Here is a 25,574-nt window from a genome sequence, read left to right as displayed (position 1 = left end):
GATCATAATCCACCCAGATGAAGGTTAGGTTTTAGCATAGGTTTGTCCTGGCAGCTGACAGGCCTGCACAGGAACCTCCGGCACTACACCACTCTCAATAAAGTCATTTTTCAGACACGGTAAAGCCAAACCTCAAACCATGCTAAAAAACTTGAACTAGATCTGTAGGAGTTGTGGTCCTGATGCATAAGAGCTCTTCACGGGCGTAAGAGCACGCAGACACACAATTTACGAACAAAAACAGACAAAACAAAGAGCACGGAAACGCCGAGGCAGCCTTCAGCAGCACCATCTTGGATCATCTTATCAATACTGCAGTCTGGACATATGGTGTTGTTATTTCTGTTGTTGTAAATACTTTGCTTATTTTTCTTCACTAAAATATATGGTACCATCACCACTAAAACAAATCCATGATTCCTGTCTTAATTATCACATCAGCTCCAGCAGCCGAACCATAGACTTCTGATCCTAGCGCAAACAAAGCCAATTCTACTGCTACAAATAATTCCTGCTAGTAACAGAAATACACGCTACACGCGCATCAGTGTTCTGGACTAACTGCAGACGAAAAAGTTCATTTTGGTTCATTCCTACAAAATGTGCATCGCAGTAGTCCAGACGTGATGAAATAAAAGTTCGCATGACGTGCTCTGAAAATTCTGTAAATACTTAATTTTGGAATTCATGACCGTGTTAAGCTGATGATCAAGTTTATAATCAAAGTTCATCATAACACCAAGGTTAGTGGCTGTGGGTTTGATGCACTGACACTGACAAGTGGAATAAAGAGTGCTAACACTGGGCCCAAACACCATTGTTGTTTTCAGGAGATTTAAGACCAACCAAACATTGACATCATTCAAGTACCGTAGCTAATTATCTTGTGTTTGTCAATAAATCCTTTCTGATGATTTTTTTTAGTCTATACGATAGTCCACATTCAAAATAGAAATGGGTCTGTGCTGCCCGGTGGTCGAGTGGTTAAGGAAGCCGCACACATGCCAGGCTCCATGCGCTGCAGGCCTCATTGTCGTGAGCGGAGATTTTCTTCTTCTTTTTCTTCTTCTTCTTTTTGTTAATTTTTTGATCATTTGATTGGTTTCAATACGCTGTTAAAGGTTAGTGAGCTGTTAAAGTTAAAGGAGGCTCCTCGTACCTCTTTTGATGCCATTGGGGTGATTGTATTGATGTACAAAACTCTGGTCAAACACAACACACACATACAAAAACTATAGAAACATGAAACAAAAGAGAAGATAAAATGAATCTTGTATGGAAAATCTGGGGCAAAGAGCGCTTGCCTTTGTACTGTAGGTCTCCTTTCAGAGCCTTCATGACACGTTCCTTCACAAGATGGTTAAGAAACTTCATTATCAGGCCTCGTGGTTTATCAGCTTCTTGTCTTTTTTAGCCCAGGTGATCTGGGCGCTCTCTATAGTAATGGGAGGAACTTCAACTTCAGTCCCGGATACAAGTTCCAGGATCACCCTCTCTAGTAAGCCTTGAATGATTTCCCCCTCATCACCCTCCAGGACTCCCACAAGTCTGAGACAGCCCGCAGTTTCACTACCTCAGTTTCCAGATCCCTTAACTCATCCATACAATGCATTTCACGCAACAGAAGGGCTAACTGTTGATAGGTGATGTCCTCTCCCCATCCGATGAGCCAGGGCCCGGGGAGGCCTCACCAGGTGTGTGGCAGGGGACGTTCCTCAGGAGCCACACTGGTCGTGTTAGCCTTGTTAGCTTGTGAGACAATCTGTCTTCCATCGAGGTTACGATCATCATCTTTGATTGTTTAGCTCCCGAAACATTACTTGCCTAATTTTTCAGTGTTTAATCGTTATGTTTCTTGGGGTTATGAGGCTGAAACAGAGATTTTTAAGACGAGTATTGGCAGTAGTGCAGTGAATGCTTGCGTCTATACCAAAGCGCATAACCATAAATATCGGTTGTGGTTATTCTTATCTGAATAAGTTCAAGTTTAGTACTGGAAGAAGTTCGCCATTATTTTATGATGCTGCTGTTCAGAAGTTTCCTGTGTAATCTCTTCCCCTTTTTCCACATAATTAACAACTTGAAAACTGAACATGTGGGCGGGGCTCACCTGAACATCTGGGCGGGGTCTATTGCGGCCAGCCAATAGGAGTAGGAATCAGTGTAATAGTTACAGGTTCCTCGTCCATGACACTCGATGAAAGGGATTTTTCTGAAGTTTTCTAAACATGAACCAGGTGAGACGAGCGGCTGGCCAGAGCCCTCCGCCCCGACGCCTGTCTCCTGTAACAAACATGTAACATACATAAGGCGAGGGAAACTTTATTGCCACTTTAGCTTCTTTCCACACACAATCACTCAAAGCATTATACATTATATAATTCAACATCATGTAAACAAAATCTGCTTCTGCATTGTCGTGAAGACAAAATACTGCACAAATCTATGGTTCATATTATAAGGACTGTCACAACCCGAACCAGAATGCAAGTTACAATTGTCCATCATTCACATTTCATACAGCTGAGATTCTATTAAATGTGCTACAGGTCTGCATACTATAGATAATACTATAGGTTAGAGTCATTGTGCAACAGCAATTAAAAGCTGAGTTATATACTATGCATTTCATTTTTTACTTGTTTTTTTCCTTTCAATAAAGGAAAAAAACTCATTACAATAAGAATAATATAAATAAGAATATATATATATATATATATATATATATATATATATATATATATATATATATATATATAAACTCTATCTCACCCTACGCGAGTGGTCTCTATTTATCCCCCTTTCAAGCTCCTGTGAGCTTGAGGGTTCTGCGCAGTATCTTTACTGTTCTTAGCGCTGCACTTTTCTGGTCCGAGATGTCTGATGTTTTTCCTGGGATCTGCTCAAGTCATTCCTCCAGTTTGGGGGTCACTGCCCAAAGTGCTCCGATCACTACGAGCACCACCGATACCATCACGCTCCAGGCCTTCTCCAGCTCCTCTCTGAGTACTTGGTATTTCTCTAGTTTCTTATGTTCCTTTTTCGGATGTTTCCATCCCATGGCACTGCAATGTCCACCACCACTATGTCCGGTTGGTTTGTCATTACCATTCTGTCCATCTGTATCTGGCTTGGTCGATCTCCACCACCTTTGGAGGTGTTTCCCACCTTGTCCTTGGGGTCTCCAGCCCGTACTCTGCAGTTATGTGCGGGATGGTCTATATATATATATATATATATATATATATATATATATATATATATATATATATATATATATATAAATAGAGCACTGCGACTCCACAACACCTGTGTTTTTTGACTTTTTACTGTGAACCATTATATTTAAATATGTATATGTCTGACCATGACGAAAGAGAATCCAGTCCAGAGCGAGTCCCAGTCCTGAGGACAGTCCGGCATTGAAGAAGTCTGACTGTGAACTGCGATCACGTTGGTCCTGGACTCACACACTGTGCACCTGAAACACAACAACACGCTCGTCTGTGTCACATCTACAAATGCTTTCTTGGTGTATTTCCTCTACTCAAACAGTTCGCTAACATCTGGACTTAGAACAAATAGTTCTGCATCATCATCCTCAAAAAAATTGTGTGGATTATGACTGCAAATTCAGATCATTAAAAGTCAGTACACACATCGATCTCTCGTCGCCCCCTGCTGGCTTCTTGCCGCTTGTTTAGTTTATTGTCCAAGTCCAATGTTTGTCTGTTGACTGGTTTGTTGTATGATTTAATGATTTGTGTAATGTTATAATGTAGCTGGAAGTCTTGTAGGATGACACCCAGCATTTGTCCAGGGACTACGGACGAAAACTAGCCCTCTGGATGATTCATATTCAAAATCAAGGTTAAGGTTATTTTCCCTGAAATTAAAAAATAAATGATGCATTTATGATTCAAAAGCACATTATCCATAAGATCAGACAAACTTCTGAAGGTTAAACTCTGCACCTGCTGATGTGATCCTGCAGCTGTGATTCGGACAGGAGCTCTGAGCTTCTCACTGGTTGGCCTGTGCTCAGCCAATAGGAATAGTCGTTTCTGGAGGCGTAACGACAGGTGCTGTCCGTGTTACAAAAGAGAAATGGCATTGTGCTGAAGCGCGGCAGGCAGCTGCCCAGAGAACCTGTGATACATAAAGTATATCATATAAATACAAATATAATAGAGCTGAAATATGACGTGATAGAAGGTCTGGTGAAGAGCCAAAAACACAGGATCATAAACATCAGACTATGTAAAGCTGTAAATACTTTTGTTTACAGTATATCTAAAAAGAAGAAAAAAGTCTGACCCAGGTCTTGTCCGTGAGCGCGGTTGTTTCCGTTGATGAAAAGCAAAGAGAATCCGGAGTAAACCACACCCGACGCTGCAGGGCATTCTGGGATATGTAGGCCCTGACTGTGCCTCGTGAACAGGAAACCATCTGTGTGCGCGGCATTACCAAGCTTTCCCGGGGCCCCGACTGGTCCTTTATGCCCCAGAGGCCCCCGGAAACCCTCGGCCCCTGGAAGAAACACATAGAACTCATCTGACCCACAAGGAGGGCATCTGACACAACACACGCAGGGACGGCATCTTACGCACCTTTGAGTCCCTTGAGGCCCTGCTCTCCTTTGGTGCCCTTAGGACCTGGGTTGCCTGGAGATGAGAAGCTGGCTCTGCCTTTTTGACCTCTGACCCCTGAGGACACAAAATGACGGCTGTTAAACATCCATCATGATTATGAGGAGAAACAAATAAGCTCTAAATATCGTGTTTGTTTTTGTGGTTCTAAAACATTTTCAGTTGCTTCTAAAGTCCAACTGTTCAAACTCGTGTCTTGTGCACTGTTTCTGGATGTTATTACATGTTGGACTGATGGAGAGAAATGAATAAATACACATGTAATAAAAGGTAAACTTGCACCAAACAACAACCACTCCACTTATGTCATATTTTACATCTGCTGCATTTACAGATTATTTCGTTTTTGCTGTCCCAGGATTGTTTGTGTGTTTGTGGTTGTGTGTCTCACCTTGTGGTCCTATCGCTCCTGTCTCTCCTTTGGCTCCTGTGGATCCTATTTCTCCTGGAGCTCCATCTTGTCCTGGGTCTCCTGGGATCTGGATAACCGGCCGAGGTCGACCCTTCAGACCTGCAGATGGAGAGGAGAGAGGGGGAGGAGACAGGGGGGGAGAGGGAGGAGACAGGGGAAAGGTGGAGGAGACAGGGTTAGTGACATGAGTCTGCAGTCTTTTGCTTCTCTCTCTGTGTCAGAGTGTGAGTTACCTTTAGGCCCTGGGGGCCCGGAGGGCCCAGGGTCAGCGTTTGGTCCTGGGGGTCCAGAGTTTCCTTTGAGTCCTGATACACACAGTGTTTGTTACTGTAGTACTCAGTATACATTATAGAGTACTACAGTGTATTACTAAGGCAGTACTAGAGAAAGATACACAGTTCTGACTATAGCTATAGACCGTCCTGAGATTCTCACCCTGGGGGCCCGGGGACCCTCCGAAGCCCATCTCTCCCTTTGGTCCTGGAACCCCTGAGAGTCCGTCCAGGCCCTGGAAACACAGAACAAAACTCCATATGTCCAATCACAGAGCAGAGCATGAAGCTTTTTCAGACTGAGGCCTGTGATAGGTCAGATACTCACCGGTGTTCCTGGGGCCCCTGGGATTCCCAAGGGCCCGTCTCTGCCCTTCAGCCCTGAGCGGCCCCTGTCTCCTTTGTCTCCTTTAAAGCCGGGCCCTGGAGGTCCCTGTGGGCCCTTACAGCCCTGAGGCCCTAAACACAAATAGAAGTCAAATAGATTATCAGGAAGAGCGCCCTCTAGTGTTTTTGAGTGAGTTCATTTTGACTAGGTGTTTTTCTTCCTCTCGAGTTAATCTCAGCAGTATTCAAAATGTCTTCAACAAATTACTCACAGTTTTAAATGTTTTGTTTCACTTATTTTTGTTTTGAACAAAAAGTACAATGTCTTCTGAGACAGTAACACTTCTCTTCAAACTTCTCTGGAGCCTCTTGTATCAGAGACAGTTGAAAGTGTTGCATAAAGACATGCTCAACTACACATTTTTCTCGACTTTAAATATAAAAAGGTATAAGGTATATTGTAGCTGTAATCCCAAATATGACATGAAAAATTACGAAGACAAAAATCTGAGATACACACAAAATGATGCAATAATTGTGAAAAGCTCTTCTTACGCTTGTAAAATTGATTGATTGATTTATTTATTGTTCAGTATATTTAATGCAGCACAGAGGCCCAAGTAGCCGACACATTTACTGTTTTGTCATGTTGTGTTGTGATCACACTCTTGTAACTCTTGCACTGTTAAATAAAAGAGTCTTACCTGGGGGCCCTGGGCGTCCCTCAGGGCCGCTGTCTCCTTTGGGGCCCTGTATGCAGGGGGCCTCTTGTCCTTTACATCCAGCTGGACCTGCAGGACCTGGAAACCCGACTGGACCAGGCTCTCCCTGAGAACCGGGGGGCCCAGGGGGCCCACAGGAGCCTGGGGGCCCAGGGGGCCCAGCACAGCCTGCACATAACACACAAGTCAGCTCTGAAACAGTCAGAACAGCAAGAGGCGCTCTCACACTCACCTGGACTTCCTTTGGGTCCTTCTAGTCCTCGAGGTCCGAGTCCAGGAGCTGAAGCAGAAAGGTCAGAATGTCTTAAATAGACCAAGCTCAGAGGGAGCAGTTTTTGAAAGAAATCTCCACACAATTGTCATTATTAGTCTGGTTTTGTCTCTTGTTTCATGTGGATAGGCCCAACCATTACTCAGCCTCCGGTTTTTAACCCTTATTTTTTCCCGGAGTTCTAAAATGTGTTGAGACATACATGTCAAGTGAGTCACAATCTGAAATAATTGGTAACATGTTGCATGACAGGAGTACCCCAGGGTTCATTATTGGGGCCTTTATTATTATGACCATTCTTCCTCTGGTCTGTCCACATATTTACAGAGAGCCAAAGCAGTAGTAGTTTTAAAAGAAGAATTATCAGTAGTTTAAACAGAAGTATCATCAGTAGTTTTAACAGAAGTATCATCAGTAGTTTTAACAGAAGTATCATCAGTAGTTTAAACAGAAGTATCATCAGTAGTTTAAACAGAAGTATCATCAGTAGTTTAAACAGAAGTATCATCAGTAGTTTTAACAGAAGTATCATCAGTAGTTTAAACAGAAGTATCATCAGTAGTTTAAACAGAAGTATCATCAGTAGTTTTAACAGAAGTATCATCAGTAGTTTAAACAGACTTATCGACAGTAGTTGTACCTCCCATGACTCCCTTTTCTCCGGCGGGCCCTGGGATCCCATCTTGGCCCTGAGTTCCTCTTGGACCTGAAGGACCTGGGTCTCCTGGAGCTCCTTTATTTCCTAAATAGTTAAAGGAGCAGAGTCAGAGGAGCAAGGGAGGAGTAGGAGCAGAGGATAAAGAGAATAGGAGGAGCAAAGAAGGAGGAGCAGAGGAGGAGGAACTAACTCTTACCTGGGAGTCCACTGAAGCCTGGGAGCCCATTAACCCCTTGGGGCCCATCAAAACCCCTCATCCCAGGTACACCAGGGGTCCCTGAAATACAGGGGACAGAATCATCCTTCACTGTGGTCTGTGTCAGGTTGAATTATTTTAACAAAAACACAATATATATATATATGTTTGTCAGTGTAATCCCTCATTTGATTAGGAGTGTTCCATTGTAGAAAAAGATTCAGTTGTATCATCTGGACTTGATATGTTTCGACACTCATCCGAGAGTCATTCTCAAGATGCGAATCAAGAACGGGAACTCAGATATTTATCCTACTCTGAGTGGGCCCTGCCCACCGGGCGGGACCTCCTGATGAAAGGATTTATTGGTTTCACCAGAATCTAAACCTCTTTGTTTTCTATCAAACTTTCCTCTTTGTTTCCTATCAATCCTTTAATGGTCTATCAGCCTCCTATTGTTACCTGTCTCAATCCCTCACTTCCCTGTGTAACTGATTAGAATCCAGCGTCTACCTCTCCAGGGATGCAAAATTCCAATATAAACGACCGGAAGGTTGAATCTTAACCCACCGTTTCTATTTAAGGAAGTTTTTTTTTTTAACAAAGATTGCCTCTCTTCTTTCAAACCATCTTTTCTCCTGCTTAGAATCTTCACCTCACTGTCTTCGATAGAGAGGTTTGTGGCTTTAAGATGAAGCTGCACGGCACTCTGTGGTCCTGAACTTGAGTGTCTTCAGTGCTGATAAAGCCTCTTGTGAAGTGACAATTTGTTTCACTACTAAACTACATTGTTCTGTTTTTGTGTCGGCAGGCATCTTGTCTTGTGTGTATGTATGTATATATATATATACTATATATATATAGTTGGCTGAGTCACCTCATGACATCAAGCTGTATGCTAAGAGCGAGCGGGACATTGACTCCCTGATCCACACCACCAGGATCTACAGCTCAGATATCGGAATGTCATTCGGACAAAAGAAGTGTGGTCGGATGGTGACTAAGAGAGGGAAGATAGTCCACACAGAGGGGGTCTCACTCCCAGAAGGAACGATAGCAGACATTGAGGACAGTCACAAGTACCTGGGAGTCCCACAGGCAAATGGCAACCTGAAAGAGGTAACAAGGAAAGCGGCTACGGCTAAATGCCTAAAACGAGTGAGGCAAGTCCTCAGAGGCCAGCTCAATGGCAAGAACAAGTCCCGGGCAATAAACAGCTACGCCTTGCCTGTGATCTGATACCCTGCAAGAATAATCAGTTAGCCAAAGGAAGAGATACAGACCATAGATGTTAAGACATGAAAGCTCCTAACCATGCATGGAGGGTTCCATCCCAAATCCAGCACCATGAGACATGTACACTAGCCATAAGGAAGGAGACCGAGGACTAGTGAGTGTGAGAGCCACTATCCAGGATGAAATGTCCAAGATCCATAAGTACATCAAGGACAAGGCTCCTACAGATGACATGCTCCGTGAATGTCTCAGACAATGGGGAACAGAGGATGATGAGGTGCTGAAGGGACCATCATGGAAGGACAAGCCTCTACAAGGGATGTACTACCGGGACATAACTGAAGTGGCTGATCACGAAATCCTACCAATGGCTAGAAAGAGCCGGTCTGAAGGACAGCACAGAGGCCCTGATCATGGCAGCACAGGAGAAGGCCCTGAATACCAGATCAATAGAGGCCCAGATCTACCACACGGTACAAGACCCAAGGTGTAGGCTGCGCAAAGGGGGCCCTGAGACAATCCCGCACATAACTGCAGGGTGCAAGATGCTGGCAGGGACAGCATACATGGAGCGCCATAACCAGGTGGCTGGCATAGTGTACAGAAACATCTGTGCAGAGTACGGGCTGGAGACCCCAAAGTGAGAAACACCTCCTCTGGGACATGGGAAAATGAAATTTCCCCATGTGTGGACAATAAAGGATTATCTTATCTTATCTTACTTCCAAATACAGACAGACAGAAATGTGATGGCGAACCAACCGGACATAGTGGTGGTGGACATTGCAGTGCCATGGGATGGAAACATCCGAAAAAGGAACATAAGAAACTAGAGAAATACCAAGTACTCAGAGAGGAGCTGGAGAAGGCCTGGAGCGTGATGGTATCGGTGGTGCTCGTAGTGATCGGAGCACTTTGGGCAGTGACCCCCAAACTGGAGGAATGACTTGAGCAGATCCCAGGAAAAACATCAGACATCTCGGACCAGAAAAGTGCAGCGCTAAGAACAGTAAAGATACTGCGCAGAACCCTCAAGCTCACAGGCCTACATATAAATACATACATACACATACACAGTATATATACATACATACATACACATATATATATATATATATATATATATATATATATACATATATATATATATATATATATATATATATATATATATATATATAAATATAAATATATATACTCTGTATACACAGTATATTATACAGTGGCCTAGCCACAGTGTTGTACACTGGACTCCTCTAATGTCACGGAAATGATTTGTCAAAAAAAAACATTATGAAGGCAGATTTATTCTGATGAACTAAAGTTTAAAAGTTAGCTGTTGTAAATTTTGTCTCGCAATGTGATGTAATAAAAATGTTTTAGAACTCTGCTCTACTTCTGCTATTTACACAGATTTTACACTTGATGGACTTACAACTATAATTACATATTTACATACAGGTTTTAGCCATCAAATAAAGTCAAAACTTGAAAATCATAAAAACCTGTCAAGACACACTTTCACTGAACAAAAACAGATGTGTACCTCTGAAGCCTTTGAGTCCTGGGTGCCCTGGCTCTCCACAGGGGCCACAGACTCCTGGGGCCCCATCCACTCCTTTGTCCCCCTTATTGCCTCCGGCTCCAAGGGCCCCTGGTGGTCCGGCCTGGCCCTGAAACAAAGCATAGTCTGAGGCCGTGTAACTCTTTGTGATTGGTCAATATGGTGTAACGCTCTGTGATTGGTCTCTGTGGTGTAACGCTCCGTGATTGGTCTCTGTGGTGTAACGCTCTGTGATTGGTCTCTGTGGTGTAACGCTCCGTGATTGGTCTCTGTGGTGTAACGCTCCGTGATTGGTCTCTGTGGTGTAACGCTCCGTGATTGGTCTCTGTGGTGTAACGCTCCGTGATTGGTCTCTGTGGTGTAACGCTTTGTGATTGGTCTCTGTGGTGTAACGCTCCGTGATTGGTCTCTGTGGTGTAACGCTCCGTGATTGGTCTCTGTGGTGTAACGCTCTGTGATTGGTCTCTGTGGTGTAACGCTTTTTGATTGGTCTCTGTGGTGTAACGCTCTGTGATTGGTCTCTGTGGTGTAACGCTCTGTGATTGGTCTCTGTGGTGTAACGCTTTGTGATTGGTCTCTGTGGTGTAACGCTCTGTGATTGGTCTCTGTGGTGTAACGCTTTGTGATTGGTCTCTGTGGTGTAACGCTCTGTGATTGGTCTCTGTGGTGTAACGCTCTGTGATTGGTCTCTGTGGTGTAACGCTCTGTGATTGGTCTCTGTGGTGTAACGCTTTGTGATTGGTCTCTGTGGTGTAACGCTTTGTGATTGGTCTCTGTGGTGTAACGCTCTGTGATTGGTCTCTGTGGTGTAACGCTCTGTGATTGGTCTCTGTGGTGTAACTCTCTGTGATTCGTCTCTGTGGTGTAACGCTTTGTGATTGGTCTCTGTGGTGTAACGCTCCGTGATTGGTCTCTGTGGTGTAACGCTCTGTGATTGGTCTCTGTGGTGTAACGCTCTGTGATTGGTCTCTGTGGTGTAACGCTCCGTGATTGGTCTCTGTGGTGTAACGCTCTGTGATTGGTCTCTGTGGTGTAACGCTCTGTGATTGGTCTCTGTGGTGTAAAAGGTTTGCTTCGACCACCTGCTTCAAACCATGCATTTTGGGTAAGATGTGTATAAAGGTTCTATTGGAATTGGACATGTAGTATGCTGGTTTGAAAAATATATATATATATCATCATCAGTTTTAATATTATCATTAATTGTGGAGCAAATATATCACACTTTAACTGTTTAATCATGTCCTCATGGACCAACATGTTTTAGGCAGTTTTCCCACAAAGGGTTTTTGTACCTTGTCTCCCTTGATTCCTTTGGGTCCTTTTCCGTCGGAGCTCAGTTCTCCTTTCTGACCTTTAACTCCGGTGAGTCCCAAGGGTCCAGTCGAGCCTGGAGCACCACACCGTCCTTTGGATCCTTTGTCTCCTTTACAGCCTGAACAGAACCAGGGTCACGTCTGTGGCTGAAACTGACCATTCTATAAGTATTCTAGATTTTTAAAAAACATTTATTTCCAAATTAAGGTTGAAATGTGGTGACTGACGGCTTCTAGAAAGAGGTTGTTTGTGAATAAAGTATATTATTGATGAAAATCAGAAATAGTTTATTCTTTTTTGACATTTTGATCAAATAATGCCACTTAATAATGCCACACAATAACAGGACTTTTTGTATGTGTTTTAGAGTTTGTTTAGTCCAGACAAACATTACCTTTAGAGAAATACAACTACTGTAGACTCATCGCGATTAGTTGGGCTTCAATGATTGACTAATAATGACTATTATTAGAAGTTAAAAAAAGACCCAAGCCCCGGTCTTTAAACATGGCTGCTACTTTGAGTCAATGGACAAACTCATCTTCTGTTGTCAGTTTAGCCTCTAGCTTGGTACATCTGGTGTCTGTCCTGCCACTGAACATGTGCAGTAATGCTGTTCTCTCACACAAACGTACATACATGTATCCCATGACTCTCACAAAGTAGAGCGAGCTAAAATGCTGTATTTTAGAAAACTGAAGGATTTTGAACGAGGAAAAAGTTTGATAAGAAAATAGTTTGCAATCGCCACCAAATTTGACTGTTTTGTAAACTGTACATCCCTGTCAGCCCTTGTTAGTCCCTGATTAATAGAATAGATCTATGATCAGAACACTGGCTATGCATAATATTCACATACAGTGATGAGAAAGTAAGTATTTAAACACCCTGCAATTTTGCATGTTCTCCCACTTAGAAATTATTGTATTAAAATACCAAAAATCCTGAAATCACATTGTATAATTTTTAAATAATTAATTTGTATGTTATTGCTGCAAATAAGCATTTTAACACCTTATAAAGTTTTAATATTTGGTATAGAAGCCTTTGTTTACAATCACAGAGGTCAAATGTTTCCTGTTGTTCTTGACCAGGTTTGCACAAACTGCAGCAGGGATTTTGGCCCACTTCTCCACGCAGATCTTATTTAGATCTGTCAGGTTTCAGGGCTGTCGCTGAGCAACACAGAGCTCCCTCTTTCTATTGGATTTAGGTCTGGAGACTGGCTATAGGCCTCTCCAGAGCCTTGATATGCTTCTTACAGAGCCACGCCTTGGTTCTCCTGGCTGTGTGCTTTGGGTCATTGTCATGTTGGAAGACCCTGACCCTGAGGGAAGGAGGTTGTTACCCAAAATGTCACAATGAATGGGCGTGTTGATTCTCTCCTTAATACAGTGCATTTTTCCCTGTAGCCCATTTTTCCCTGTAGCCCATTCCAGCTTGTGGAGGTCTAAAATGTTGTCTCTGGTGTCTTTGACAGCTCTTTGGTCTTGCCCATTGTAGTAGTTGGAGTCTGATTATGGGGGATTATTAACTGGTGCTACTAATTTAGATGAATAAGTGAAGTGAGGTGGACTTTTTAAAGGCAGACTAACAGGTCTTTGAAAGCCAGAATTGGCAAGTGTTCAAATACTTATTTGCAGCAATTACTTACAAATACATTATTTAAAAATCATACAATGTCATTTATGGATATTTTAAAGGGAGTGACTGCAGAGCCGCGGCGCGTGGCCGAAACTGCCACTTTCCTCACTGTATACGTGTACAAAGTTCAAATTAAACTTGATCAAATCCCCTGTAGGTGGCGCTAAACAGTATGATTTAGACAGTTTTACACCATAAAGCTGCAGACCAACTCTGTACTAAACTTGTAAAAACAACCAGAACAGTGTCTGTATGTATGTTACCTGGGAGGCCCATAAAGCCTGTGTCCCCCGGGGGCCCGCAGACTCCAGGCAGACCAGACTCTCCATGAGGCCCCGGCTCTCCCGCGGCTCCTGGAACAGGCACAGTTCAGTTTATATTCAAACAAATCTGCCCAGATTATTCCGAGTCCTGATTCAGACCCTGAGCTCCACTTGGTCCTGCAGAACCGTCTCGACCCTGAAATCCCCTGAGTCCCAACACACCGGGGTCCCCTCGCTCTCCAGGGGCACCCGAGGGTCCTACAGAGAGAGCGAGAGATAAGTTATTGTAAAAATCACAGAACATGAATTATTAACAATGTTCACTCTGGAAGACCCTCTCCCTTCACTTTGGTTGCTCTCTAGCTCTCTCAGGCCAACACTGTAAATACGAACTTGTTCTTAATGTTTTGCCTGGTAAAATAAAGTAATAATAATAATGTGCATGGAATGTGCACCACGACTGGACGCTCAAGTTGGCCTTCAACCAACAGTTCACACAAACATGTGACCATGAGTGAACACAAACATGTGACTTAGAGTAAACACAAACATGTGACCTAGAGTAAACACAAACATGTGACCATGAGTGAACACAAACATGTGACTTAGAGTAAACACAAACATGTGACCTAGAGTAAACACAAACATGTGACCTAGAGTAAACACTAACATGTGACCTAGAGTAAACGCTAACATGTGACCTAGAGTAAACGCTAACATGTGACCTAGAGTAAACTCTAACATGTGACCTAGAGTAAACTCTAACATGTGACCTAGAGTAAACACTAACATGTGACCTAGAGTAAACTCTAACATGTGACCTAGAGTAAACACAAACATGTGACCATGAGTGAACACAAACATGTGACTTAGAGTAAACACAAACATGTGACCTAGAGTAAACACAAACATGTGACCTAGAGTAAACACTAACATGTGACCTAGAGTAAACGCTAACATGTGACCTAGAGTAAACGCTAACATGTGACCTAGAGTAAACACAAACATGTGACCTAGAGTAAACACTAACATGTGACCTAGAGTAAACACAAACATGTGACCTAGAGTAAACACTAACATGTGACCTAGAGTAAACACAAACATGTGACCTAGAGTAAACACAAACATGTGACCTAGAGTAAACACAAACATGTGACCTAGAGTAAACACAAACATGTGATCTAGAGTAAACACTAACATGTGACCTAGAGTAAACACAAACATGTGATCTAGAGTAAACACAAACATGTGATCTAGAGTAAACACTAACATGTGACCTAGAGTAAACACAAACATGTGATCTAGAGTAAACACAAACATGTGATCTAGAGTAAACACTAACATGTGACCTAGAGTAAATACTAACATGTGATCTAGAGTAAACACTAACATGTGACCTAGAGTAAACACAAACATGTGATCTAGAGTAAACACAAACATGTGATCTAGAGTAAACACTAACATGTGACCTAGAGTAAACACTAACATGTGATCTAGAGTAAACACTAACATGTGACCTAGAGGTAACACAAACATGTGTCCGAAAGTCAAGATAAACATGTGATAAACCACCTTACCCTAACATTAACCCAGCCTTACCCAAACCCAACCCAGTCAAAGAGGAGACAGAGAACTAAACCTGGGGCTCCTGGGGGACCAGGTTCTCCAGAAATTCTGATCACTCTGCTTTCTCCTTTGGGTCCCAGGGCTCCTGCATCCCCCTGAGTTCCTCTGGGCCCTGGGACTCCTGGGGCAGCTGAAGCCCCCGACTCTCCTGAAACAGATGAGTGTCAGAACGTGCATCACAGAGTCTGGTTCAGAACTGGTTTAGTCCTGGTTTAGGCCTGGTTTAGTCCTGGTTTGGACCTGATTCAGACCTGGTTTAGTCCTAGTTTAGACCTGACTCACCTGTTGGTCCGGCTGGCCCTAATGGTCCTGGTTCTCCTTGAGGTCCTGGGGGGCCCACAGGTCCTGGGGGCCCGTATTCCCCTGTGGCCCCTTTGGATGAAAAAGAGGCTGAGCTGAAGAACCAATCATATGCAATCAAATGCTCTGCTCTGATTGGTCCGTTAGAGTCATATGTTCTTACCAGTCTCTCCTGCAGCACCGGGGGCCCCAGCTCTGCCCTTTCTCCCCACAGCTCCCACGGGCCCTGGCTCTCCATCGTAGCCTGGTGCCCCAAAAGAACCTGGTGGCCCCATGCTCCCGATGCCCGGGGGCCCGGGGTCCCCAAGGGGCCCTTTTGGCCCCTTTACACCTGAAAAAGAGTCAGAAGTCAGACTGAGGATCTCAGACTAAGGATCTCCGTGTTTAAACGAAGTCTTTACCTGGAAACCCCACGGGTCCAAAAGGTCCGGGTTTCCCTGGAGGTCCACGTGGTCCAGGAAGACACTGACCCACAAACCCAGAAGGTCCAGGCGCTCCAATGGCTCCAGAGTCCCCTAAACAGACCCACACAAAGACCTGGTTTAGTCTGGATTTATTTCTGGTTTAGTCCTGGTTCATACCTTTCTCTCCCATGGCTCCACCCTCTCCTGGTCGTCCTGGTTCTCCGCTCGGACCAGGGGCTCCTTGGTCGCCCTGGCGCCCCACAGCTCCTTCTTCTCCCTGGGGGCCTCTTCGTCCTTGGGCCCCTGGGAGCCCGAAGCCAGGCTCTCCCTGAAGCATACGCAGTTAGAAAAAACCCAGATAAACCGGTTGAGACCCTGAGACTCACCTTGGGTCCCGGTCGTCCTGGAGGTCCTGAGGGGCCGGCTCGACCTTTGACCCCAAAACTGGCCGCACCTCGGTCTCCAGGAAAACCTTTGTTTCCTGAGACACAGACACAGATTTATCCGACTGCAGCAGGTGTGTGGTTTGATCAGGGCACCAACCAGACCAGGCAGTTTGGACTGAATGGCACAGGCTATTTGTGCTGCAGCTGCACTGTTCCTCTACAATTATACAGTAGGCACAGTCTATCTTTACTTTTTATCAATTCAAACTTGGACGCAAGTGTCGCCCCTCTCTCTATATGAAGTTTGAGACGTGCTCCACAAGCCACAGTTTAAACAGAGGCAGACAGATCAGGGGCATCGCTGGGAGCTTTGCACGCATAATCTACAAACCACAAAGAGCAAAGCGGTCTTTAGGTGATACAAATTTGATCAAATTCAAAACATTGAAAAAGATTGAATGAAACAAGACATGTGTCGTGGTACGGCTCTGAGGAGCTGACATGTGCGCAAAGTCAAAGCGGTTCAACTTCTTACAAACGTGTAAATCAGGTTTTTATAAATGCAACTGAAAGCGTCAATAGTTTACAGCCTGTAGTGTTTTCTAGAGCCTCGATCTGTTCTTCAGAAGAGACGGGGACGGGCAGTGTCTCCTTTCAGGGACATTTAAGGAGTGTGGGGGGCCTTCATAATAAATGTACAAACGAGTAATGAGTTGCTAATAATATTGTATCTAAAATGCACCAGAATTGCGGAAATTAAATTATATAATTAGAAAATAAATAGTCCTTACACATTTAAGACATCAAACCCCAGTGAATTTTTCGAAGTGGGTTGGGGGCCCGGGAGCATTTCATCTTAGGGGTTCGACACTCACTCGTCTGATGTAAGATTAGAATGTATTAAGGAAACGCTACACGCCTCCAGCAGGTCTGACGTTCAATACTCGCAAGTAAATGTGCAGGGTGAAACCACTGTTTCTGTGACTGTTTCTGAATCTGTGTTTCTGTGTTTCTGTGTTTCTGTGTGTCTGTGTTTCTGTGTGTCTGTGTTTCTGTGTTTCTGTGTGTCTGTGTTTCTGTGTTTCTGTGTGTCTGTGTGTCTGTGTTTCTGTGTTTCTGTGTTTCTGTGTTTCTGTGTTTCTGTGTTTCTGTGTGTCTGTGTTTCTGTGTTTCTGTGTTTCTGTGTTTCTGTGTGTCTGTGTGTCTGTGTTTCTGTGTGTCTGTGTTTCTGTGTTTCTGTGTTTCTGTGTGTCTGTGTGTCTGTGTGTCTTTGTTTCTGTGTGTCTGTGTTTCTGTGTTTCTGTGTTTCTGTGTGTCTGTGTTTCTGTGTTTCTGTGTGTCTGTGTTTCTGTGTTTCTGTGTTTCTGTGTTTCTGTGTTTCTGTGTTTCTGTGTTTCTGTGTTTCTGTGTTTCTGTGTTTCTGTGTGTCTGTGTTTCTGTGTGTCTGTGTTTCTGTGTGTCTGTGTTTCTGTGTGTCTGTGTTTCTGTGTGTCTGTGTTTCTGTGTGTCTGTGTTTCTGTGTGTCTGTGTTTCTGTGTTTCTGTGTTTCTGTGTTTCTGTGTGTCTGTGTTTCTGTGTTTCTGTGTTTCTGTGTTTCTGTGTTTCTGTGTTTCTGTGTGTCTGTGTTTCTGTGTTTCTGAGTGTCTGTGTTTCTGTGTTTCTGTGTTTCTGTGTTTCTGTGTTTCTGTGTTTCTGTGTTTCTGTGTGTCTGTGTTTCTGTGTGTCTGTGTTTCTGTGTTTCTGTGTGTCTGTGTGTCTGTGTGTCTGTGTTTCTGTGTGTCTGTGTGTCTGTGTTTCTGTGTGTCTGTGTTTCTGTGTTTCTGTGTTTCTGTGTTTCTGTGTGTCTGTGTTTCTGTGTTTCTGTGTTTCTGTGTTTCTGTGTTTCTGTGTGTCTGTGTTTCTGTGTTTCTGTGTTTCTGTGTTTCTGTGTGTCTGTGTTTCTGTGTTTCTGTGTTTCTGTGTGTCTGTGTGTCTGTGTGTCTGTGTTTCTGTGTGTCTGTGTGTCTGTGTTTCTGTGTTTCTGTGTGTCTGTGTTTCTGTGTTTCTGTGTTTCTGTGTTTCTGTGTTTCTGTGTGTCTGTGTTTCTGTGTTTCTGTGTGTCTGTGTTTCTGTGTTTCTGTGTTTCTGTGTTTCTGTGTTTCTGTGTTTCTGTGTGTCTGTGTTTCTGTGTTTCTGTGTTTCTGTGTTTCTGTGTTTCTGTGTGTCTGTGTTTCTGTGTTTCTGTGTTTCTGTGTTTCTGTGTTTCTGTGTGTCTGTGTTTCTGTGTTTCTGTGTTTCTGTGTTTCTGTGTGTCTGTGTTTCTGTGTTTCTGTGTGTCTGTGTTTCTGTGTGTCTGTGTTTCTGTGTGTCTGTGTGTCTGTGTTTCTGTGTTTCTGTGTGTCTGTGTTTCTGTGTTTCTGTGTTTCTGTGTGTCTGTGTGTCTGTGTGTCTGTGTGTCTGTGTTTCTGTGTTTCTGTGTGTCTGTGTTTCTGTGTTTCTGTGTTTCTGTGTTTCTGTGTTTCTGTGTGTCTGTGTTTCTGTGTTTCTGTGTGTCTGTGTGTCTGTGTTTCTGTGTGTCTGTGTGTCTGTGTTTCTGTGTTTCTGTGTTTCTGTGTGTCTGTGTTTCTGTGTTTCTGTGTGTCTGTGTTTCTGTGTGTCTGTGTGTCTGTGTGTCTGTGTGTCTGTGTTTCTGTGTTTCTGTGTGTCTGTGTGTCTGTGTGTCTGTGTTTCTGTGTGTCTGTGTTTCTGTGTTTCTGTGTGTCTGTGTGTCTGTGTTTCTGTGTTTCTGTGTTTCTGTGTGTCTGTGTTTCTGTGTGTCTGTGTGTCTGTGTGTCTGTGTGTCTGTGTGTCTGTGTTTCTGTGTGTCTGTGTTTCTGTGTGTCTGTGTTTCTGTGTGTCTGTGTGTCTGTGTTTCTGTGTTTCTGTGTTTCTGTGTGTCTGTGTTTCTGTGTTTCTGTGTTTCTGTGTGTCTGTGTGTCTGTGTTTCTGTGTGTCTGTGTTTCTGTGTGTCTGTGTTTCTGTGTTTCTGTGTGTCTGTGTTTCTGTGTTTCTGTGTGTCTGTGTTTCTGTGTTTCTGTGTGTCTGTGTTTCTGTGTTTCTGTGTTTCTGTGTTTCTGTGTTTCTGTGTTTCTGTGTGTCTGTGTTTCTGTGTGTCTGTGTTTCTGTGTTTCTGTGTTTCTGTGTGTCTGTGTTTCTGTGTTTCTGTGTTTCTGTGTTTCTGTGTTTCTGTGTTTCTGTGTGTCTGTGTTTCTGTGTTTCTGTGTGTCTGTGTTTCTGTGTGTCTGTGTTTCTGTGTTTCTGTGTTTCTGTGTTTCTGTGTTTCTGTGTTTCTGTGTGTCTGTGTTTCTGTGTTTCTGTGTGTCTGTGTTTCTGTGTTTCTGTGTTTCTGTGTGTCTGTGTTTCTGTGTTTCTGTGTGTGTTTCTGTGTTTCTGTGTTTCTGTGTTTCTGTGTGTCTGTGTGTCTGTGTTTCTGTGTTTCTGTGTGTCTGTGTTTCTGTGTGTCTGTGTTTCTGTGTTTCTGTGTTTCTGTGTGTCTGTGTTTCTGTGTTTCTGTGTTTCTGTGTGTCTGTGTTTCTGTGTTTCTGTGTTTCTGTGTTTCTGTGTTTCTGTGTTTCTGTGTGTCTGTGTTTCTGTGTTTCTGTGTTTCTGTGTGTCTGTGTTTCTGTGTTTCTGTGTTTCTGTGTTTCTGTGTTTCTGTGTGTCTGTGTTTCTGTGTTTCTGTGTTTCTGTGTGTCTGTGTTTCTGTGTTTCTGTGTTTCTGTGTTTCTGTGTTTCTGTGTGTCTGTGTTTCTGTGTGTCTGTGTGTCTGTGTGTCTGTGTTTCTGTGTTTCTGTGTTTCTGTGTGTCTGTGTTTCTGTGTGTCTGTGTTTCTGTGTTTCTGTGTTTCTGTGTTTCTGTGTTTCTGTGTTTCTGTGTTTCTGTGTTTCTGTGTTTCTGTGTTTCTGTGTGTCTGTGTTTCTGTGTTTCTGAGTGTCTGTGTTTCTGTGTTTCTGTGTTTCTGTGTTTCTGTGTTTCTGTGTTTCTGTGTTTCTGTGTTTCTGAGTGTCTGTGTTTCTGTGTTTCTGTGTTTCTGTGTTTCTGTGTTTCTGTGTGTCTGTGTTTCTGTGTTTCTGAGTGTCTGTGTTTCTGTGTTTCTGTGTTTCTGTGTTTCTGTGTTTCTGTGTTTCTGTGTTTCTGTGTTTCTGTGTGTCTGTGTTTCTGTGTGTCTGTGTTTCTGTGTTTCTGTGTTTCTGTGTGTCTGTGTGTCTGTGTGTCTTTGTTTCTGTGTGTCTGTGTTTCTGTGTTTCTGTGTTTCTGTGTGTCTGTGTTTCTGTGTTTCTGTGTGTCTGTGTTTCTGTGTGTCTGTGTTTCTGTGTTTCTGTGTTTCTGTGTGTCTGTGTTTCTGTGTGTCTGTGTTTCTGTGTTTCTGTGTTTCTGTGTTTCTGTGTGTCTGTGTTTCTGTGTTTCTGTGTTTCTGTGTTTCTGTGTGTCTGTGTTTCTGTGTGTCTGTGTTTCTGTGTGTCTGTGTGTCTGTGTTTCTGTGTTTCTGTGTGTCTGTGTTTCTGTGTTTCTGTGTTTCTGTGTGTCTGTGTTTCTGTGTTTCTGTGTTTCTGTGTTTCTGTGTGTCTGTGTTTCTGTGTTTCTGTGTGTCTGTGTTTCTGTGTTTCTGTGTTTCTGTGTTTCTGTGTTTCTGTGTTTCTGTGTTTCTGTGTTTCTGTGTGTCTGTGTTTCTGTGTTTCTGTGTTTCTGTGTTTCTGTGTGTCTGTGTTTCTGTGTTTCTGTGTGTCTGTGTTTCTGTGTGTCTGTGTGTCTGTGTTTCTGTGTTTCTGTGTTTCTGTGTGTCTGTGTTTCTGTGTGTCTGTGTGTCTGTGTGTCTGTGTGTCTGTGTTTCTGTGTTTCTGTGTGTCTGTGTGTCTGTGTGTCTGTGTTTCTGTGTGTCTGTGTGTCTGTGTTTCTGTGTGTCTGTGTGTCTGTGTGTCTGTGTTTCTGTGTGTCTGTGTGTCTGTGTGTCTGTGTGTCTGTGTTTCTGTGTGTCTGTGTTTCTGTGTGTCTGTGTTTCTGTGTGTCTGTGTGTCTGTGTTTCTGTGTTTCTGTGTTTCTGTGTGTCTGTGTTTCTGTGTTTCTGTGTTTCTGTGTGTCTGTGTGTCTGTGTGTCTGTGTTTCTGTGTGTCTGTGTTTCTGTGTTTCTGTGTTTCTGTGTGTCTGTGTGTCTGTGTGTCTGTGTTTCTGTGTGTCTGTGTTTCTGTGTGTCTGTGTTTCTGAGTGTCTGTGTTTCTGTGTTTCTGTGTTTCTGTGACTCTGTGTTTCTGTGACTGTTTCTGAGTCTGTGTGTCACTTCACGTGTTTCTATAAAATATTTATAGGCAAACGTTTTTTTTTTTTTTTTTATCAAAGTGCAATTAAAATAGCAGTATTACTCACTGACGTATACCACACAGAGCCACATTACAGGACTGACCTTTGACACCGGGGAACCCTGGGGGCCCCTGTATGGAGAAGCCTGAGTCTCCCTTCAGACCTTTGGGTCCCGGAGGTCCTGGTCTTCCTGGGAATCCGGCAAAACCTGAAACAGAAGCGTTCTGAGGATGTTAAGACACTTTGAATGAAGGGAAAAGACTCAAAGGTTTAATCTCCAGTGAAATTCTGCAGATCATCTTCATGTCTCCAGAAACATATCCATATCTCCTCTAAAAGTGTCATAATGTCTGTAGAATTTAAGGTTTGTTTTATGTGGGAATGATCTTAGTGTTTTAGATGTTTTATTACTGATGATGTCAGATGATGAACGAGCCAGTCCGAGCTGTGCCACACGTGCCAGTCCGAGCTGTGCCACACGTGCCAGTCCGAGCTGTGCCACACGTGCCAGTCCGAGCTGTGCCACACGTGCCAGTCCGAGCTGTGCCACACGTGCCAGTCCGAGCTGTGACTATTTCTTCAGGATGTCTATTACCTTCTGGCAGACAAACTGCAGATGAAAACGTTTGGCTAAATTGGGACCGTTTACACTGTTATGATGTTGATTGTCGATCAGAGTGCACAGTCCCACAGAAAACGAAATAAATAAATAAAATAAACTCTGGTGCTTTGTGTCGGAGGAGTCAGGCGACTAACTTAGGACTACGAGTCTGTCATTAAGGTTTGATGATGTTCCTCAGACCCATGACGCCCCAGAACTGCTCCTGCTCTGGATTTGCCCTGGACTAACCTTCAGTTCCAGGACTCCCGGGCAGACCTTTGGATCCTTTTTGACCTGGTTCTCCTGGAGAGATGTCTTGGATGGAAGCCTCGCCCTTTTCCCCTGAGAAACAGACAACGTTTAGTCCTGGTTTAGTTCCTTATTTTGTCCTGGTTCAGTCTCTCTCTCACCTGGTGCTCCTGTGGCCCCTGGGAACCCCTGGGGGCCCACACTGCCTTTGGGGCCGGTGAATCCTGGAGCCCCAATGCCTGTGGGTCCTGGGGGGCCCCTCTGCCCTGGGGGCCCTCTGGACCCGGTTTCTCCCTCTGGACCCGGGTCTCCTCTGGAGCCGAACACCTGCAGGAACAAGCAGGATGCCCTCCCACAGTCAGGTCTGTTCATCAGGAACAAGCAGGATGCCCTCCCACAGTCAGGTCTGTTCATCAGGAACAAGCAGGATGCCCTCCCACAGTCAGGTCTGTTCATCAGGAACAAGCAGGATGCCCTCCCACAGTCAGGTCTGTTCATCAGGAACAAGCAGGATGCCCTTTTAAGCATCCTTAAAAGTTTTCACTTCTAAACTGCTGCTGCTTATTTGTTTATGTTGCCATGGTGATGCCCACGATAATTTACTCCTCAGGAAAAAAAGTCGGGATAAGAACTGGTGAACTTGTGTCAAAAGCTGGTCCACTTCCACACTTGGCGACTCTGACAAACATCTGGGGATCCTTTACTTTGAAGACTTTATTGTCAGTCATGTTTGTTTAACTCATTATTGCTGATCAAATGTTCTAGTCAAAGTTGAAATAATGGGATGTTTCCCAAAAAGTAGAACGTTTGCTTTATAAAAGCGTCTCATCTGTGGCCTTCAACATGGCGCAGCTTTAGAAGGTGATTCACAGTGGCCATAGCGACAGAAGAAACACACACACCGCTCTTTTGACCGTGGGATAAATTAGAATAAACACTCACAGCGTGGCCCTTAGCACCTATGGGCCCTTTGCCACCTGGATCTCCAGAGTTTCCTTCTTTTCCGTCAGCTCCAGGGGCCCCCGGAGGCCCAGAGTCCCCGTTCTCTCCTTTAATGCCCAGTGTGATCTGCAGGCCTGGCTCACCGGGAGGACCAGGGGCCCCACGTGTTCCTGGGGGCCCAAATGGACCCTGCAAAGAAAGACAAAGGTTATGATACAGATCAGATCTAAAACATGAGTGAGACACTGGTTCTAACCTGTGGCCCCCGAGTGCCCGGCCCTCCTGAGAGTCCCCTCTGTCCTGGAGCCCCTGGAGGCCCCTCAGTTCCTGTCAGAAAGAAAAATGTGAGGTCTAATTTATTCCTGGTTCAGAACTAGTTTAGTCCTGGTTCAGTCTAACCTTGTGCTCCAGGATCTCCTCTGGGCCCTGGTTCTCCTTCCCTAGGTTGGGGCCCTGGGTAGCAGCTAAAGCACGGGTCGCCAGGGGCCCCTGGTTCTCCGCCTGCTCCTCTACGACCACTGGGGCCCATCAGGCCTTTCAGCCCTTTGGCCCCTGAAGCCCCCTTTACCGGCTCTGCAGAAACACAAGTCAGACTCAGGAAGAGGCTTCAGCTTGTTTCGTGGACGTGACCTTTCTCTTTTCCCCACATTGTGGCCACAACAGTTTCTTCTTTGCACAATTGTATTTAAGCTTGTGACACTTAAATAAAACAGGTTAACATGATTAACTGTTTCTGGCTAATTAAATAAAAGAATATAGTCAAACTAATGTCTAGCGTTTTGTAAATGACTCAAATAGGGAAATGGCAGGTTCAAAGGTCACAAACCATTGCTCCCTGGATCTCCACGCTCTCCCGTTGATCCTGCTGGGCCTGGAGCCCCATCTCGTCCTGGTGGTCCAAACTGGACAGGACCTGGTTCTCCAATCTCTCCTTTGGGGCCCAAGAAACCTGGGGGCCCCTGAAGCCCTGGAGCTCCTGGGAGCCCGGAACCTGAGACAAGAGCAGAACAAGAAAACACATGAACAAAATAACAAAGTGTTTCAAAGAAATAGAAAAAAAGAACAAATATCATGTTTTAAAAATGACAGTGGGAGCGTGTCACTGGGTCCATCCAGGTACTACTCAAGGACAAGTAGGATTAGATTTAAAAGACATGAATCGAGCCACTTAAGTAATTCGAAAGTATAATGTCAAAACCATTATTCATTAAGAACGCCTGTTCTAGCTTTATTTTTCCATTTGAAAGCCCTGAAGAAGAGCTTCTGTTAATTAAACGAGTTTTAAAGTTTGTATCAGAGCAGATTTTACCTTGTACTTTCTATTTACTAAAGACCCTCAATTCATGTCTTTTAAATATGTTTTATTGGTAAAAGTGGAAAGGTCATGTGACCAGAGTCTGAACATGGCCCCCTGCTGGATGAGTGAGGGATTACATTACCATTACATGTTAATAAAATAGTAAATAATAATAATAAATGTATAGTAAAGATCGGAATTAGGCCCGGTATCGGTATCGACCGATAATCCTGTCATTGAGTAATATCGGTTTCAGTCCAAAAGCACCAATATCAGTCCGTGATGTTATGTCTTGTTTTTGAAAGAGTTAGCGCTGCCGTCCCTTCAGACACAGGAAGAAACCAAGGGGGGGGAAAACAACAGCTCGTGGACAGATGCTTTAATCCAGTCTTTATTCTGAGTCAAAAGACTCAGAAAGTTTTTTTTTTTTATTTTTTTTATATATATATAAGCGTGAATTCACCCGCAATAAACACAATGTTTTTTCAGACATTATATGATTTTTTTCCTCCAATACAAGGAGGAGAGATCGAGGAGGAAAGACTGAGGAGGAACGAGATTGAGGAGGAGGGACTCCTCAGTCTGAGGAGGAGGGACTGAGGAGGAGAGACAGAGGAGGAGAGACTGAGGAGGAGAGACTGAGGAGGAGAGACAGAGGAGGAGAGACTGAGGAGGAGAGACAGAGGAGGAGAGACAGAGGAGGAGAGACTGAGGAGGAGAGACAGAGGAGGAGGGACTGAGGAGGAGAGACAGAGGAGGAGGGACTGAGGAGGAGAGACAGAGGAGGAGAGACTGAGGAGGAGAGACTGAGGAGGAGAGACTGAGGAGGAGAGACTGAGGAGGAGAGACTGAGGAGGAGAGACTGAGGAGGAGCTGCTGTAACAGCGACCGCAACACGATGACAGACGTACAGAGACACAAAGTG

At 44.1% G+C, this 25,574-nt stretch overlaps 1 protein-coding gene across 1 annotated transcript in view; it reads right to left on the bottom strand.

Moving 5' to 3' along the window:
- The window catches only part of col4a3 (collagen, type IV, alpha 3), a 49,857-nt gene that overhangs the window by 1,155 nt on the left and 23,128 nt on the right, over nt 1-25,574 (bottom strand). The window contains exons 21-50 of the mRNA XM_072461962.1: nt 24,179-24,343; nt 23,752-23,925; nt 23,609-23,679; nt 23,353-23,541; nt 22,572-22,737; nt 22,411-22,503; nt 21,664-21,768; nt 16,248-16,342; nt 16,039-16,189; nt 15,859-15,972; nt 15,621-15,788; nt 15,440-15,529; nt 15,171-15,305; nt 13,691-13,789; nt 13,532-13,621; nt 11,603-11,742; nt 10,290-10,416; nt 7,508-7,588; nt 7,294-7,395; nt 6,615-6,662; nt 6,365-6,550; nt 5,662-5,792; nt 5,497-5,569; nt 5,295-5,366; nt 5,041-5,160; nt 4,611-4,706; nt 4,318-4,530; nt 3,975-4,149; nt 3,367-3,481; nt 2,111-2,283 (exon numbers count right to left, since the gene is read on the bottom strand). Coding sequence (XP_072318063.1) covers nt 2,111-2,283; nt 3,367-3,481; nt 3,975-4,149; nt 4,318-4,530; nt 4,611-4,706; nt 5,041-5,160; nt 5,295-5,366; nt 5,497-5,569; nt 5,662-5,792; nt 6,365-6,550; nt 6,615-6,662; nt 7,294-7,395; nt 7,508-7,588; nt 10,290-10,416; nt 11,603-11,742; nt 13,532-13,621; nt 13,691-13,789; nt 15,171-15,305; nt 15,440-15,529; nt 15,621-15,788; nt 15,859-15,972; nt 16,039-16,189; nt 16,248-16,342; nt 21,664-21,768; nt 22,411-22,503; nt 22,572-22,737; nt 23,353-23,541; nt 23,609-23,679; nt 23,752-23,925; nt 24,179-24,343 — 3,757 coding nt within the window. The remainder of the gene's footprint in view (nt 1-2,110; nt 2,284-3,366; nt 3,482-3,974; nt 4,150-4,317; nt 4,531-4,610; nt 4,707-5,040; nt 5,161-5,294; nt 5,367-5,496; nt 5,570-5,661; nt 5,793-6,364; nt 6,551-6,614; nt 6,663-7,293; nt 7,396-7,507; nt 7,589-10,289; nt 10,417-11,602; nt 11,743-13,531; nt 13,622-13,690; nt 13,790-15,170; nt 15,306-15,439; nt 15,530-15,620; nt 15,789-15,858; nt 15,973-16,038; nt 16,190-16,247; nt 16,343-21,663; nt 21,769-22,410; nt 22,504-22,571; nt 22,738-23,352; nt 23,542-23,608; nt 23,680-23,751; nt 23,926-24,178; nt 24,344-25,574) is intronic.

Source organism: Eucyclogobius newberryi, unplaced genomic scaffold (assembly GCF_026437365.1).
Source record: "Eucyclogobius newberryi isolate DKJ021-1_F unplaced genomic scaffold, fEucNew1.0.hap1 SCAF_10, whole genome shotgun sequence".
In the NCBI taxonomy this organism is placed as follows: Eukaryota; Metazoa; Chordata; class Actinopteri; order Gobiiformes; family Gobiidae; genus Eucyclogobius; species Eucyclogobius newberryi.
The sequence above is the reverse complement of the archived record's forward strand: the minus strand, read 5'-3'. Positions and strand labels throughout refer to the sequence as shown.